This window comes from Macaca nemestrina, chromosome 7 (genome assembly GCF_043159975.1).
Source record: "Macaca nemestrina isolate mMacNem1 chromosome 7, mMacNem.hap1, whole genome shotgun sequence".
Lineage (NCBI taxonomy): Eukaryota > Metazoa > Chordata > Mammalia > Primates > Cercopithecidae > Macaca > Macaca nemestrina.
This window is the reverse complement of record NC_092131.1, coordinates 158,562,918-158,577,910: the sequence shown is the minus strand read 5'-3', so window position 1 is coordinate 158,577,910 and position 14,993 is coordinate 158,562,918. Positions and strand designations below refer to the sequence as shown.

Sequence of the window (14,993 nt, the reverse complement as noted above, 5' to 3'; positions counted from 1 at the left end):
GAAAAAGAGAACAAAAGCCGGGCGTGGTGGCTCATGCCTGTAATCCCAGCACTCTGGGAGGCCGAGGCGGGCGGATCACCTGAGGTCGGGAGTTCGAGACCAGCCTGACCAACATGGAGAAACCCTGTCTCTACTAAAAAAATACAAAATTAGCCGGGCATGGTGGTGCATGCCTGTAATCCTAGCTACTTGGGAGGCTGAGGCAGGAGAATCGCTTGAGCTGAGGAAGCGGAGGTTGCTGTGAGCTGAGATCGCGCCATTGCACTCCAGCCTGGGCAACAAAAGAGAAACTCCGTCTCAAAAAAAAAAGAGAAGAAAAGATAACTGCAAAAAAAAAAAATCTGGAAAAGGTAATCTATTTAACAGAAGAGTGAAAGCTGAATTCCTAAGCCAGCAGTGGAGAAAGCCAAGAAACACCCAGAGTTATATCACAGTTCCAACTCCCATAATCTCACCCTGCCCCTCCTCTGCCCTGGAGAGTGTAAAATAGAGTGTCCCAGGACTGGCAGACAAGAGGCACAGTTATCAGGAAGTACAATGCTGAAAATAGGGAGATTAAATGAAAATCTACATATTGAATGAAACCTGCACCTGTCTCCCAACCCCTTCCCACCCAAAGCCCTCTTCCATTAATAGACTTCTAGTACAATGGCAGCCAAGCCTATACCCCACAAATAGGAGATGACAGATTTTCCTAAGGGATCTGACCAGGCCAAGATAAATCAAGATACTGACATTATGGGACTTCCAATAAAATGTCCCTGTGGATCACATTACAGCAAATCCCAAAAACAAGAAGACCCAACCACCAACTCAGAACTATTAATCATCTGTCTGATATTTCACTCTTGAACATCACCAAATAAACAAAGATTACCAGACATCTGAGGAAAGCCTCTAATTTGAAAGAGATCAAAACAAACAAAACTAAAGACCATCTGGAAGAAACAGTGACTACTCCAGAGAGGAGAAAACTGTTATTAATACTGTTACAGAGATAAGACAGTATATCCATAAAATAAGAGAAATTGTATTTTAAAAATATATTCTGAAAAAAAATTTAGAAGTTAAAAACCCAAGAGTAGAAATTAATAACTAAGAGAAGAATTAAAAGATGGTTGAACTGGGCAATTGCACCTGTAAGTATACATAAGAGAAATAAAACCATGTTCACACACAAACCTGTCCGTAAATGTACACAGCAGCCTTATTCACAATAGCCAAAAGGGGAAACAACCCAAATGTCCATCAAATGATGAATCGATGAGTAACTGTGGCATATCCACACAATGGTATTATTCAGCAATAAAAAGGAATGAAGGCCAGGCACGGTGACACACGCCTGTAATCCCAGTACTCTGGGAGGCCAAGATGGGTGGATCACCTGAGGTCGGGAGTTCAAGACCAGCCTGACCAACATAGAGAAACCCTGTCTCTACTTAAAAAAAAAAAAAAAATACAAAATTTGCCAGGTGTGGTGGCGCATGCCTGTAATCCCAGCTACTCAGGAGGCTAAGGCAGGAGAATGGCTTGATCCTGGGAGGCAAAAGTTGCGGTGAGCCAAGATCACGCCATTGCACTCCAGCAAGGGCAACAAGTGCAAAACTCCATCTCAAAAAGAAAAATAAACAAACAAACAAATAAAATAAATAAAGGAATGAAATTCTTTTTTCCTTTATATTTTTTATAGACAAGGATAGATCAACAGAAAAAAAAGGAATGAAAATCTGACACATGCTACAACATAGGTGAACCCTGAAAACATTATGCTAAAAAATGAAAGAAGCCATTCACAAAGGTTATGTAGTTTATAATTCCATTTATATGAAACGTCCAGAATGGGCAAATCTATAGAGACAGAAAGTAGACTGGTGGTCTCTAAGAGCCAGGGGTAGAAGAAAGGTTGAGTGAGTGCTAATGGGCATGGGTTTGGGGGAGGTGATGAAACTAATCTGAAATTAGAACATGGTGATGGTTGCACAACTCTATTAATATACTAAAAACCACTGGATTGTGTACTTTAAATGGGTAAACTGAATGGTATGTGAATTACATCTCAATATAGCCACTGTTTTTTTAATGACTGAAGAAATCACCCAGAAAGTTGAACAAAATGAGACAGAGATGATCAAAAGTAGGAGACAAAATAAAATTAGAAGACTTCTAGGAGTTTCAACATCCAAACAACAGATAGTCCATTAAAAAAAGAAAAGGAACAGAGAAAACAAAGGGAAAGAAATTAAAGAAATAAATTTCTGGCTGGGCGCGCTGGCTCAAGCCTGTAATCCCAGCACTTTGGGAGGCCGAGACGGGCGGATCACGAAGTCAGGAGATCGAGACCATCCTGGCTAACACAGTGAAACCCTGTCTCTACTAAAAATATACAAAAAAAAACTAGCCAGGCGAGGTGGCGGGCGCCTGTAGTCCCAGCTACTCAGGAGGCTGAGGCAGGAGAATGGCGTAAACCCGGGAGGCGGAGCTTGCAGTGAGCTGAGATCCGGCCACTGCGCTCCAGCCTGGGCGACAGAGGGAGACTCCGTCTCAAAAAAAAAAAAAAAAAAAAAAGAAATAAATTTCTTTGAACTGAAGGACCTGAGTTTCTAAACTTGAGAGGGCCTACCAAGTACCTAATACAATGAATGAAAATAGACCTATCCCAAAGGTCTGGAAATTTCAGAACACTGGGAACAAAGAGAAAATTCTACAGGATTCCAGTAAAGAAAAAACAGATCACCTACTAAAAGTCAAGATCAGATTGCCTTCACACTTTGTTTTTTGCTGCTGCTGCTGTTGTTTTGTTTTTTTTTTTTTGGTAGAGACAGGGTCTGGCCATGTTGCCCAGGCTGGTCTCAAACTCCTGGCCTCAAGTGGTCCCCCCACCTTAGACTCCCAAAGTGCTAAGATTACAGGCATGAGCCACCACGGCTGGCCTGGCCCTCATACCTAACAGCAGCACTGGAAGTTGGAAGACAAAAGAGCAATGCCTTCAAAATCTTTAAAGGAAAATTATTTCCCATCTAGAATTCTATACTCCTGCAAACTACAAATCAAGTGTGATAGCAGAATAAAAGCTACTAAACAATGTCCCCCACCAAAATGAGGGAGTAAACCAAGCAAGAAGATATGAAACCCAAGAGGTATCCAACACAAAGACAGGTAAGAAGAATCTCCAAGGATGACAGTGAAGGGAGGTAACAGTTATGCACCAGGAATAGAGGGCAACAGTACAGATTAGAAATCAGGAGGGTCCAAAAGAGGTTTCTCCAAAAAGATGAAACAGAAAGTCTAAGGTTCTTCAACATCCTGAAAGGAGTTTCTGACAATTGGTGGAGAGTCTAGGGTTGATTTAATGAGAGTCACAGAAAACTAAATAAAAAAGCCCAAGTACAATTTCAGAGAAAACAAATTACAGAAACATGAAAAAATAATCATAATATGTCATAGGCTCTGCAGTGAACTGTTTACATAGCGATAATGTAAACTCAGTAATAATCTAAACAAAATTATGATTTAACTATACTTGGAAAATGGCTAAAATTTTTTTACGAAAATAGGCTGGTCACGGTAGCTCACACCTGTAATCCCAGCATTTTGGGAGGCCAAGGCAGGAGGTCTGCTTGAGTGCAGGAGTTCAAGACCAGCCTGGGCAACATAGTGAGGTCCCACCTCTATAAAAAAAAATTTTTTTTTTTTTTTTGAGATGGAGTCTCGCTCTGTCGCCCGGGCTGGAGTGCAGTGGCCGGATCTCAGTTCACTGCAAGCTCTGCCTCCCGCGTTCACGCCATTCTCCTGCCTCACCTCCTGAGTAGCTGGGGCTACAGGCGCCCGCCACCTAGCCTGGCTAGTTTTTTGTACTTTTTAGTAGAGACGAGGTTTCACCGTGTAAGCCAGGATGGTCTCGATCTCCTGACCTCGTGATCCGCCTGTCTCGGCCTCCCAAAGTGCTGGGATTACAGGCTTGAGCCACCGTGCCCGGCCCTATAAAAAAATTTTTAATTAGCCAGGTGTGGTAGTGTGTGCCAGTAGTCCCAGCTACTCAGGAGGCTGAGGTGGGAGGATGGCCTGAGCACAGAAGTTCGAGGTTACAGTGAGCTAGGACTGCTCCACTGCACTACAGCCTGAGCAATAGGTCAAGACCCTGTGCCTAAGAAAAAGAAAATATAATCATGCTATGTAGAATTACGGAGGTAAATACCAAAAGAAAAAGCATAAAGAATGAAAAGTGGTTATCTTTGGGTAGGAAGAGGAAGAGGTCTTGTTTTAACTATCTGACTTATTTTTGGGGTTTTACAAATGCTTATTAAGTAAAATCAAATCTTTAACTTAAAAGCTATGTTGTAAAGGTTTTTTTTTTTTTTTTTTTTTGAGACAAGGTCTCACCCTGTTGCTCAAGCTGAGTGCTATGGCATGATCACGGCTCACTGCAGCCTCAACTTCCCGGACTCAAGCAATTCTCCTGTCTCAGTCTCCTGAGCAGCTGGGACTACAAGCGGGCATCACCACTCCTGGCTAGTTTTTGACCATTTGTAGAGATGGGGTCTCACTATGTTGCCCAGGCTGTTCTCAAACTCCTGGGCTCATGTGACCCTCCCGCCTCGGCCTCCCAAAGTGCTGGGATTATAGGTGTGGGCCACTGTGCCCGGCCTACTAAAGGTATTCTTGAGAGACTTTTTCGGAGGCAGGGACTGCACTGGCTGAGGCATTTGATAAAACATGAGGCTGGGCGTGGTGGCTCACGCCTGTAATCCCAGCACTTTGGGAGGCCGAGACGGGCAGATCACAAGGTCAGGAGATCGAGACCATCCTGGCTGACACGGTGAACCCCGTTTCTACTAAAAATACAAAAAATTAGCCGGGCGTAGTGGCAGGCACCTGTAGTCCCAGCTGCTCGGGAGGCTGAGGCAGGAGAATGGTGTGAACCCGGAAGGCGGAGCTTGCAGTGAGATCACGCCACCGCACTCCAGTCTGGGCGACAAAACGAGACTCTGTCTCAAAAAAAAAACAAAAAAACAAAACAAAACAAAAAACATGAGTTCAAAGAAACCTGATTAGAGTCATCTTAGGTTCCAAGAATCTCTGAACTATGTTCAGAATCACTCATTTGTCTGAAATTTTCATTGCTGATTTTTTGGCTAATTCTGAAGGTCTTTGGTAAATGTTGAAAACAGAGCAATTCCTTCAATAATGCCTTGTTTTTCAAAATGTCCGTTCTCCCTTTGTAGCCAGGAATTATCTCTGCCCCCACCAACTGGTAGGAATACCTTTCCAAAGACCATAAATGTCTTGTTTGGTCACTGATAAACATCTATAACCATTTTCTTTAAATCAGTGTTGGAAAAATCTTAGTGCTCTCTGTCAGTGCTTATAGCTCATTCTTAAACTCTTTATTTTATTTCTTTTTAAGACAGGGTCTCACTCTGTCGCCCAGGCTGCAGTGCAGTGGTGAGATCTTGGCTCACTGTAACCTCCACCTCCTGGGTTCAAGCGATTCTCCTGCCTCAGCCTTCCAAATAGTTGGGACTGTAGGTGCTTGCCACCATGCCAGGCTAATTTTTGTACTTTTTGGTAGAGACTGGGTTTCACTGTGCTGGCAATGCTGGTCTTGAACTCCTGGTCTCAAGTAATCCACCTGCCTTGGCCTCCCAAAGTGCTGGGATTACAGGTATGAGCCACTGCACCCGGTCAGATTTATAACTTTTTTTTTTTTTTTGAGACGGGGTCTTGCTATTTTGCCCAAGCTGTTCTCAAATCCCTAGGTTCAAATGTTCCTACCATCTCAATCTCCTGAACAGCTGAGATTACAGGCATGCCCCACCACGCCCAGCTACCTTTACATATAACTTAGAAAAATAAAAGCTAAAGAAGGCCAGGCACAGTGGCCCACACCTGTAATCTTAACACATTGGGAGGCTGAGACAGGAGGATTACTTGAGCCTAAGAGTAAGAACAGCCCTGGCAACATAGTGATACCCTATCTCTATAAGAAAAATTAAGAAATTAGTTGGGCATGGTGCCACGTGCTTGTAGTTCCAGCTACTTGGGAGGCTGAGGTGGGAGGATCGCTTGAGACTAGGAAGTCAAGGCTGCAGTGAGCCATGGTCGCACTACTGCACTCCAGCCTGGGCAACAGACCAAAATCCTGTCTCAAAAAAAAAAAAAAAAGCTAAAGAAAATGATGTACAGTTTGAACATCCATTTCACCTCCAGGTAACCTTGTTTTCAACCCTTTTACTGCCAGCAACAGCTATCCGTATATGCAGTATTTACCAAGTGTAAGGCACTAGTCTAGGCATTTTATATATATTAACTCAACCTTCATAAACATCCTATGAGGTAGACAGTATCAGTATCCCCACCATTTGACTGATGAGCAAACTAAGATTCAATTTCAATTGGTCACAAAGGTAGTAATGACAGAGCCAGGAGTGAGTCCAGGAAGTTCTGACTCTAGAGTCCTCATTTTTAATAATGCCACCAAATTGCTTCTAATGAACTGCATAAAACGGAATCCTTTAACAATACAAGTTTTTTTTTTTTTTTTTTTTTTTTTTTTTTGAGACGGAGTCTCACGCTGTTGCCCAGGCTGGAGTGCAGTGGTGCGATCTCGGCTCACTGCAAGCTCCGCCTCCCGGGTTCCCGCCATTCTCCTGCCTCAGCCTCCTGAGTAGCTGGGACTACAGGCGCCCGCCACCGCGCCCGGCTAATTTTTTGTATTTTTAGTAGAGACGGGGTTTCACTGTGGTCTCGATCTCCTGACCTTGTGATCCGCCCGTCTCGGCCTCCCAAAGTGCTGGGATTACAGGCTTGAGCCACCGCGCCCGGCCAACAATACAAGTTTTAAAACTCCAGAAAACAAACCAGTTTCTTTCTTCCTACTGTCCCCTCCTCACTAAATTTACAGTTCATTACTATTCATTTTCAAATTTTACTTTTAAATACAAACTCTTGTTATAACACCTGCAAACTGAAAGGTATAAAATAAGTTCTCCCAATAAAACTACAATAATTCCCCCACTTAAGGTCTTATAAGAATACGTATTTAGATTGAATATATAATATAGTCATTTAGATTTAAGGATTTTCAACTCACTATGAAACCTGAATTTCATTTCTTTAAATATTTAAATTTAAAATTATACAAATTAATCGTTTTCCCTTGCTTTTAGAAGAAAATACACATAGGAAAACTAAAAACCATATTGATACCCTAAGTATAGGAATGATCCTGTACTGAGATCACATCTACTTAAATAATACACAACTTTTGAAAGGATAAGTGAAGACAATATAACATTGAGAATTATTACGACACAATATTAACTGGAAAAAGAAAATTTAAAAGTTGTGGTATATAAACAACTTTTTAAAAAAACATCAGCATGTGGGGGCACATATCGTCAGGACCTCCTGAGGCTGTGTCATGGGCAAAAAAATTTAGTTATTGAAAAAAACCATAAGCATGTGGAAAGACAAAAATTACAGTAACAGTTGTGTTAAGGTAGAATAATGATTTATGTCCCTTTGCAATTTTGCAGTAACATTTTCAAAAAGTTTAAAGACACTGTAAAAAGTTTAAACATAAAAAAAAAAAAATCAAGATGTTAGGTGACTTTGAAACTGTTCTAAAACTACTTTGTGATGACAGCTTTACAACCCTGTAAATTTTCTTTTTTTTTTTTTTTTTTTTTTTTTGAGACGGAGTCTCGCTCTGCCACCCAGGCTGGAGTGCAGTGGCCGGATCTCAGCTCACTGCAAGCTCCGCCTCCCGGGTTCACGCCATTCTCCTGCCTCAGCCTCCCGAGTAGTTGGGACTACAGGCGCCCGCCACCGCGCCCGGCTAGTTTTTTTTTGTATTTTTTAGTAGAGACGGGGTTTCACCGTGTTAGCCAGGATGGTCTTGATCTCCTGACCTCGTGATCCACCCGTCTCGGCCTCCCAAAGTGCTGGGATTACAGGCTTGAGCCACCACGCCCGGCCTTTTTTTTTTTTTTGAGATGGAGTCTCCCTCTGTCGCCCAGGCTGGAATGCAGTGGCGCGATCTCAGCTCAGCTCACTGCACGCTCCGCCTCCCGGGTTCACGCCATTCTCCTGCCTCAGCCTCCTGAGTAGCTGGGACTACAGGCGCACACCACCACGCCCAGCTAATTTTTTGTATTTTTAGCAGAGACGAGGTTTCACTGTGTTAGCCAGGAACAACTCTGTAAATGTACTAAAATATCACAAAATTGTACATTTAAAACGTGTGCATTATGTGGTCTGTAAATTATACCCCAATAATGCTGCTTTAAAAAAAACAACTCTTTTTACAATACTCACATGAGAAAACTGAGGCTGGGATGGGATAGGAAGTGACCCAGAAGTGAAGACTGGTGTGCTCTGAGATATTGGTGTTGAGGCTTGTGGTGACACAGTGGGCTCAGGTGGGAGAGGGTGGTTTTCTAACTCTACTGGTTCATCACTTTGAAGTTTCTTCTGAAAAGGCTCTCCTCCTTCTTCAGATAACATTGACATGTCCATTGGCTTATCTGGTTTAAAACAGGAAAAACAAATTGAGAAATATCACTCATCAATATCACTCATGTTCCAACACCACTAAGAACAATTACATTACAGACATTTTCACTCTAAAAAAATAATGATGCAATTTTTCAGAAAAGCTGATGGAACAATAGTAGATTGGGTCCTAGCAATCTAGCAATACTTCCTTTGGTTGGTAGAGCTGCCCAAGCTTCTATTTTTAGGTATAGATCAAAACTGGATGCATCTGGGGCTACCCACCCATTCATAAGAAATATTAAATTAACTTGGCTCCTTTCCTGATTTTATAGCTCAGTTTTTCACTTCCCTGTAGAAAAGCCCAAGAAAAGCCCAAACTACTGTTACCTAATTTAACCATCATATATTCTACCACAGGCCTTGAAAGACAGTGAACTTGTCACCACTTTAAGTAAATACAGCATCTATAATTCATATTTATGAACTCATTATATTTGCATTAACAATTGCTAAATGCAGAGAGATGGATGCCTGTACAAATATAGATGAAGAAAAAAAAATCTATCAATGCCAATCAGCACTGATCTATCAAAGAACTAGGAAAGAGAAGACACTAATCCTGACACAAATTAGGAGGGAACACACACACAAAACACGAAACACTGCTTTCCCATAGTATACTACCCACCTAGGATCTTGCTTGGAGTCAGTCTGGCTAGCTAAGTATTTGATTCATCATTTTTATCCCCTATCTTACAACTTGACCCTAAACAGGCCTCCTCTAGACCACTCACAAACTACTTGACAACATTTACCTTTTTCCCATAATCCACACTCATGCTACCAGTTACCCAAACTGCAACCTCAATACCCAGCCTTGCTGCTTAGCTTAGTCTTAACCTTACCTGTCTACACCTAATCTGGGATCCGGTGCTACCGGCCTTTAATATACTGCCATAGCTGTGCTAAGTATTTTTGTTGCACGTTTTGAACTTTCTTGCCATGACAAAGCACATTAAAAATCTGATGTTATAGGCACTACATATAAAAAAGGCTTTAGGTTAATAATCTAAGAGAAAAGCAAAAAAACAAATAAATACAAAAAGCACATATAGTTTCACAAACACTGATGCACATATTAAGCAAATGCATTAAATCTAAAATATAACTGACAAGTGAAAATATACTGTTACATAAAAAAAGAAAACTGAGTCATATACACGACATGATACCAATTATGTAAAAGTACTTTATGTACTGAAAACTGAAATATATCCAAATATACTAGTTGTAAATGTATCTGGCGTGTACTATCACAGGTGATTTTTATTTTCATTAATTTCCTATATACTTAACAAACTTTCTACAATAAATACTAACTGTTTACAATCAGGGAGAAAGCATTTTTTTTTTTTTTTTTGGAGACAGGGTCTCGCTCTGTTGTCCAGGCTGGGGTGCAGTGGTACAACCCTGGCTCACTGCAACCTCTGCCTCCCGGGTTCAAGTGATTCTCCTGCCCCAGCCTCCTGAGTAGCTGGGATTACAGGCACCTGCCACCACACCCAGCTAATTTTTTATATTTTTAGTAGAGATGGAGTTTCACCATGGTGACCAGGCTGGTCTCGAACTCCTGACCTCAGGTGATCTGCCCGCCTTGGCCTCCCAAAGTGTTGGGATTACAGGCGTGAGCCACCGTGCCCAGCCTGAGAAAGCATATTTAATATAATTATTTTTATATTTTTTCAATGTTCACAGTACAGATAAAAGAAACTGTTCTAAGAATTAACCAGTCTTAACTTGTATTACCAGGGTTTTTGTAGAATTCATTCACCTAATCATGTTATGCTTAGATTGATATTAGTCACTAATCATGTTATGCTTAGACTGCTATTAGTCCATTTGGATACCTACAACTGATTTTAAGAGAAACAGCCAGAGACAAATTTTGTAGCAGAAGAAAGCCTAAGATCAAATTCTATCACTGATAAATTACATTTGAAAAACTGTTAAATGTCTACGTTTTATATTACTCAAGAGCAGAGAAAGGATATAATAGGAGGCATATATATGACAGATAAGGGCACAGGCTCTGGAGGCAGCTTCCTGAGTTCAAATTCTGCCTCTACATCTCATTAGTTGCAAAATCTCTCTATGCCTCCATTTTCTCATCTGTAAAATGGGGATAAAAATAACATCTCCTTCTTAGGATGTTTGTGAGGATTCAGTGAGAAAAACCACAGAAATGCCTCTAGAATAATGCCTTGCCTATACTAGGTGCTCAATAAATAAAACCATTACTTGTATACGAAAGAGTAAAAAGATGAAAATCATAGAATTTATTAGAAAAAGCTTTGTAGAAATCATAGGAATTCAGAAACATCTTGAATGACTGGATAGGAGACTAGATCAGAGCAAAAGAAGCTTAAATAATGAGATAAATTAGGTAAGTGAAAAGGAAAGCTTTCTTATGAATAAAGTAATATAAAATCTCTAAGTCTTCAAAGGAGTAAATGAATGAAGTTAAAATGTTTACCACCTACTTTCAACCACTCTTATGCTAAAACTATTTTAATAATAGCAAAAATAACCTATAAGGACCACAAGAAACAAGCTGGTTCCTTCTCACCAGAAATGTGTTCACATGTTGCTAGAAACAACTAGGCCATTAGTAATAAGCCCAGTTCTTCCCCATACTAATTCATTTACGTTCAACTTTAAAAACAAAAATTTTGGCCAGGCGCAGTGGCTCACGCCTGTAATCCCAGCACTTTGGGAGGCCGAGGTGGATGGATCAGGAGGTCAGGAGATCAGACCATCCTGGCTAACACGGTGAAACCCCATCTCTACTAAAAAATACAAAAAATTAGCCGGGTGTGGTGGCGGGCACCTTAGTACCAGCTACTCAGGAGGCTAAGGCAGGAGAATGGCGTGAACCCGGAAGGCGGAGCTTGCAGTGAGCTGAGATCACGCCACTGCACTCCAGCCTGGGTGACAGAGCAAGACTCCATCTCAAAAAAAAATTTCCTTCAGAGTCTTTTTAAAAATTGAGCCAACAATACAGAAATCTCAATAGAATTAGCGCTAGAAAAGCAAAGAATGGGGGATGGGGTTAGATTAAAAAAAAAAAAAAAGAACTGAGGACAGCACTTTACAGTAGGTCTTATCCCTAAAGGTTACACAAACATGAATCCTACAGAATTGTGTAGGTCACAAGCATTCTGAAGTACAAAGAAGCAGTACATTTTGCAAGGCAGAAGAAGTGTTGCTCCTCTTCTAATCTGAGATCAACAGAGAGATCAAGAGAGCTCACCTTGTCTCCCTTCTTGCTCTGTGGGACTGCTAGGAACGATAAAAGGAGTAGATCGGAAAGCATCAGGAGAAGGAGCAACAAGATCTGAGGAATTCCTTTATATAAAGAGAGAATCACAGGTTATTTTACCATAGCCACAGTTTTGCATTTCTGTATTTGTTTTTACTTTTTAACAGGAAAAAATATCTAAGGCATTCAGATAAATACTTATCAGCACTTCTCCCAAATAGCAACCTCAGGCTGGTGGAAGAACCAAAAATACTTCAATAACTATTTCCCATACCAGACATTTGTATTGTAAAATAAGAACTTTTTCTACAAGAGAGTAAGGGCAAAGTGAATGATCAGACACAAGGACATCATGATTGAAAAGCAAGATGAGGCCGGGCGCGGTGGCTCAAGCCTGTAATCCCAGCACTTTGGGAGGCCGAGATGGGCGGATCACGAGGTCAGGAGATCGAGACCATGCTGGCTAACACGGTGAAACCCTGTCTCTACTAAAAAATACAAAAAATTAGCCGGGCGAGGTGGCGGGTGCCTGTAGTCCCAGCTACTCGGGAGGCTGAGGCAGGAGAATGGCGTGAACCCAGGAGGCGGAGCTTGCAGTGAGCTGAGATCCGGCCACTGCACTCCAGCCTGGGTGACAGAGCGAGACTCCGTCTCAAAAAAAAAAAAAAAAAAAAAAAAAAAAAGAAAAGCAAGATGAGCAGTGCTAGGAAATAAATTCATTTGCAGAATTGAGACATAAAACAAAATTATTCCATTTTTTTGCCTAACAATAGACAGACCATGCACATTTTCATTAGAAAACAAAACTAAAACTAAACAAAAAAAACCAACAAGCAAACCTCTTTGCCCTAACACAGAGATAAAGAAATCCAACTACTGTTAACAACTATTTGCCACCCTCTGCTATTGAACGAGAAGAATTGCAAGTAAAACAGAGGAGCAGAATGCGTGTTTTGGACGTGTAACATTTTCTAAATAACTGTGCATTTTCTTTTTTAGTGAAACCTTTGGGCCACTATTATAAAATTTTCAAATGGGAAAATAGATTTATCTGCCTTCAACAGTTCTTCATCCCCAAAGCTCTAATGCATCCGTTCTACCATTTGGTTTCAAAAAGAATTCTAGACTCGCAGGCAAGTTTAGCCTCTTTCAGTCTTAGCCTAAGACTCTCAGGCACATACTGCCTTGGTATAAGCTATTTTAGGCTTACTTACGTGGAAAGACTCTCCTGAACAAGGGACCTCTGACCAGAGAGCTGCAGGAGATGCAGAGTGGTGGCAGGTGTGGAAGCCAAAGAACATCCACCTTCTTCCCTTGAAGGAGTAGAGCAACCATCAGAAGATACTGAAAAAAAGAAATTCCAGTTGCACTTACTTCTCAGATTGACACTACTGAGTTGCCAAAAACCATTCAGTACTGCAAAGAGTAATATCCATATTTCCAACATATTTCCATATTTCCAAAAGGGCAGAAATTCCAAAAGGGCAGAAATTGTTTTCTATTTATAGTACAACGAATGGAATACCACAATAGCACAAATCTTGAGTAAACATTAACCACCCCTACAATGGGCTTCTTGAATAAAGAATAGATGAAGAGTTCCTTAGTCCCTTCTGTCATGACCTAAGCTTGGAGATTACAAGCCAGAATCCTAGATGGGGACGGTGGCTCACACCTGTAATCCCAGCATTTTGGGAGGCTGAGGTGGGCAGATCACCTGAGGTCAGGAGTTAAAGACTAGCCGGACCAACATGGTGAAATCCCATCTCTACTAAAAATACAAACATTAGCTGGGCATGGTGGTGGGCACGTGTAATCCTAGCTACTTGGGAAGCTAAGGCAGGAGAATCACTTGAACCTGGTAGGTGGAGGTTGCAGTGAGCTGAGATCGCGCCACTGCACTCCAGCCTGGAAGACAGAGCGAGACTCCATCTCAAAAAAATAAATAAATAAATAAAATAAAAGCCAGAATCCTTATACTTCTGTTTAGCTGCTCTTCTTTCTTGTGATGCTTCTATTAAAAAACAGCAAATAAGCCTTTTATTCCAATGTCTACCTTAGGTGAAGTCAAGCTTAGGCCATGATACAGATGGGAGAAGTCAAAACAATGCACATGATACCCAATGTTATAAATGCAGCAGTTTTCATGATTTGGGTCTGCTCAAAGGTGACAGAAAAGACTAATGCATTAGTAAAAGGATTTATGAGCAGCCATTACTGATTTATACTATCAAGAGTCTCCTGTTGGTCCCTTCCCCTTAGCAACAGATGGAGTATCAACTATATTAATCCCAGCGTAAAAGAATTTCTTAAATAAAACCTTACAACTTTAGTAAGAGGCCAACAAAGGTTCCTTGGTGACCCTCTTAATGTCTTGCACAGCAACCTGTATCACAGCATAGCAAAGGAATATATCCTTCTTCCCTTCCCTCCTTACAACCAACATAATATGTTTTGCTGGTAATTAACTCAAGTTTTCTAGCTCTCTGAGGCTGTGGAATGAGATTGGTGGAGGTTAAAGGGGTGTGAAACAAATTATATTCTTTTAAGTTTTATGTCCTTTCTGCTAGATTTCAAATTCCTATCTGTGTCAGATTAACTAATAAACAGATTAAGTTAGTAAACTGTTACCCAGATGAATATGAAAAACCTAAGCTTAATATCATATTTAAGATCTGAAGACATAATAGCCATGTAACAGAAAATGGCGGCCACGTGCAGTGGCTCACACCTGTAATCCCAGCACTTTGGGAGGCCAAGGTGGGCGGATCACGAGGTCAGGAGATTGAGAACATCCTGGCTAACACAGTGAAACCCCGTCTCTACTAAAAATAGAAACAATTAGCCAGGCATGATGGCGGGTGCCGGTAGTCCCAGCTACTAGGGAGGCTGAGGCAGGAGAATGGCATGATCCCGGGAGGCGGAGCTTGCAGTGAGCCAAGATTGCACCACTGCACTCCAGCCTGGGCAAGAGAGCAAGACTCTGTCTCAAAAAAAAAAAACTAAAAGAAAATGGCTAGTATCCATAATACTAAATTTACTGTATTAGCTATTCTTCACTATCTCATTTCCAAAAGAGAGAAAATTATGTCAAAATATTAAATGGAAATTATTCCCAAAAAGCCCTTCTCACTAATTAACTAGAAACGTATTTTCCTTCCATATCACAAACAAGTCT

The 14,993-nt window shown here is 41.1% G+C and overlaps 1 protein-coding gene across 5 annotated transcripts in view; it reads right to left on the bottom strand.

Moving 5' to 3' along the window:
- The window catches only part of LOC105493150 (tumor protein p53 binding protein 1), a 110,081-nt gene that overhangs the window by 56,903 nt on the left and 38,185 nt on the right, over positions 1 to 14,993 (bottom strand). For all 5 annotated transcript variants that reach the window (XR_011606116.1, XR_011606117.1, XM_071066987.1 and 2 more), the window contains 3 exons: positions 13,030 to 13,159; positions 11,807 to 11,901; positions 8,317 to 8,525 (listed from right to left, as the gene is read on the bottom strand). Coding sequence is in view for 3 of the 5 variants with exons in the window: in XM_071066987.1 (XP_070923088.1) it covers positions 8,317 to 8,525; positions 11,807 to 11,901; positions 13,030 to 13,159 (434 nt within the window). In the remaining 2 variants the exon portion in view is untranslated. The remainder of the gene's footprint in view (positions 1 to 8,316; positions 8,526 to 11,806; positions 11,902 to 13,029; positions 13,160 to 14,993) is intronic.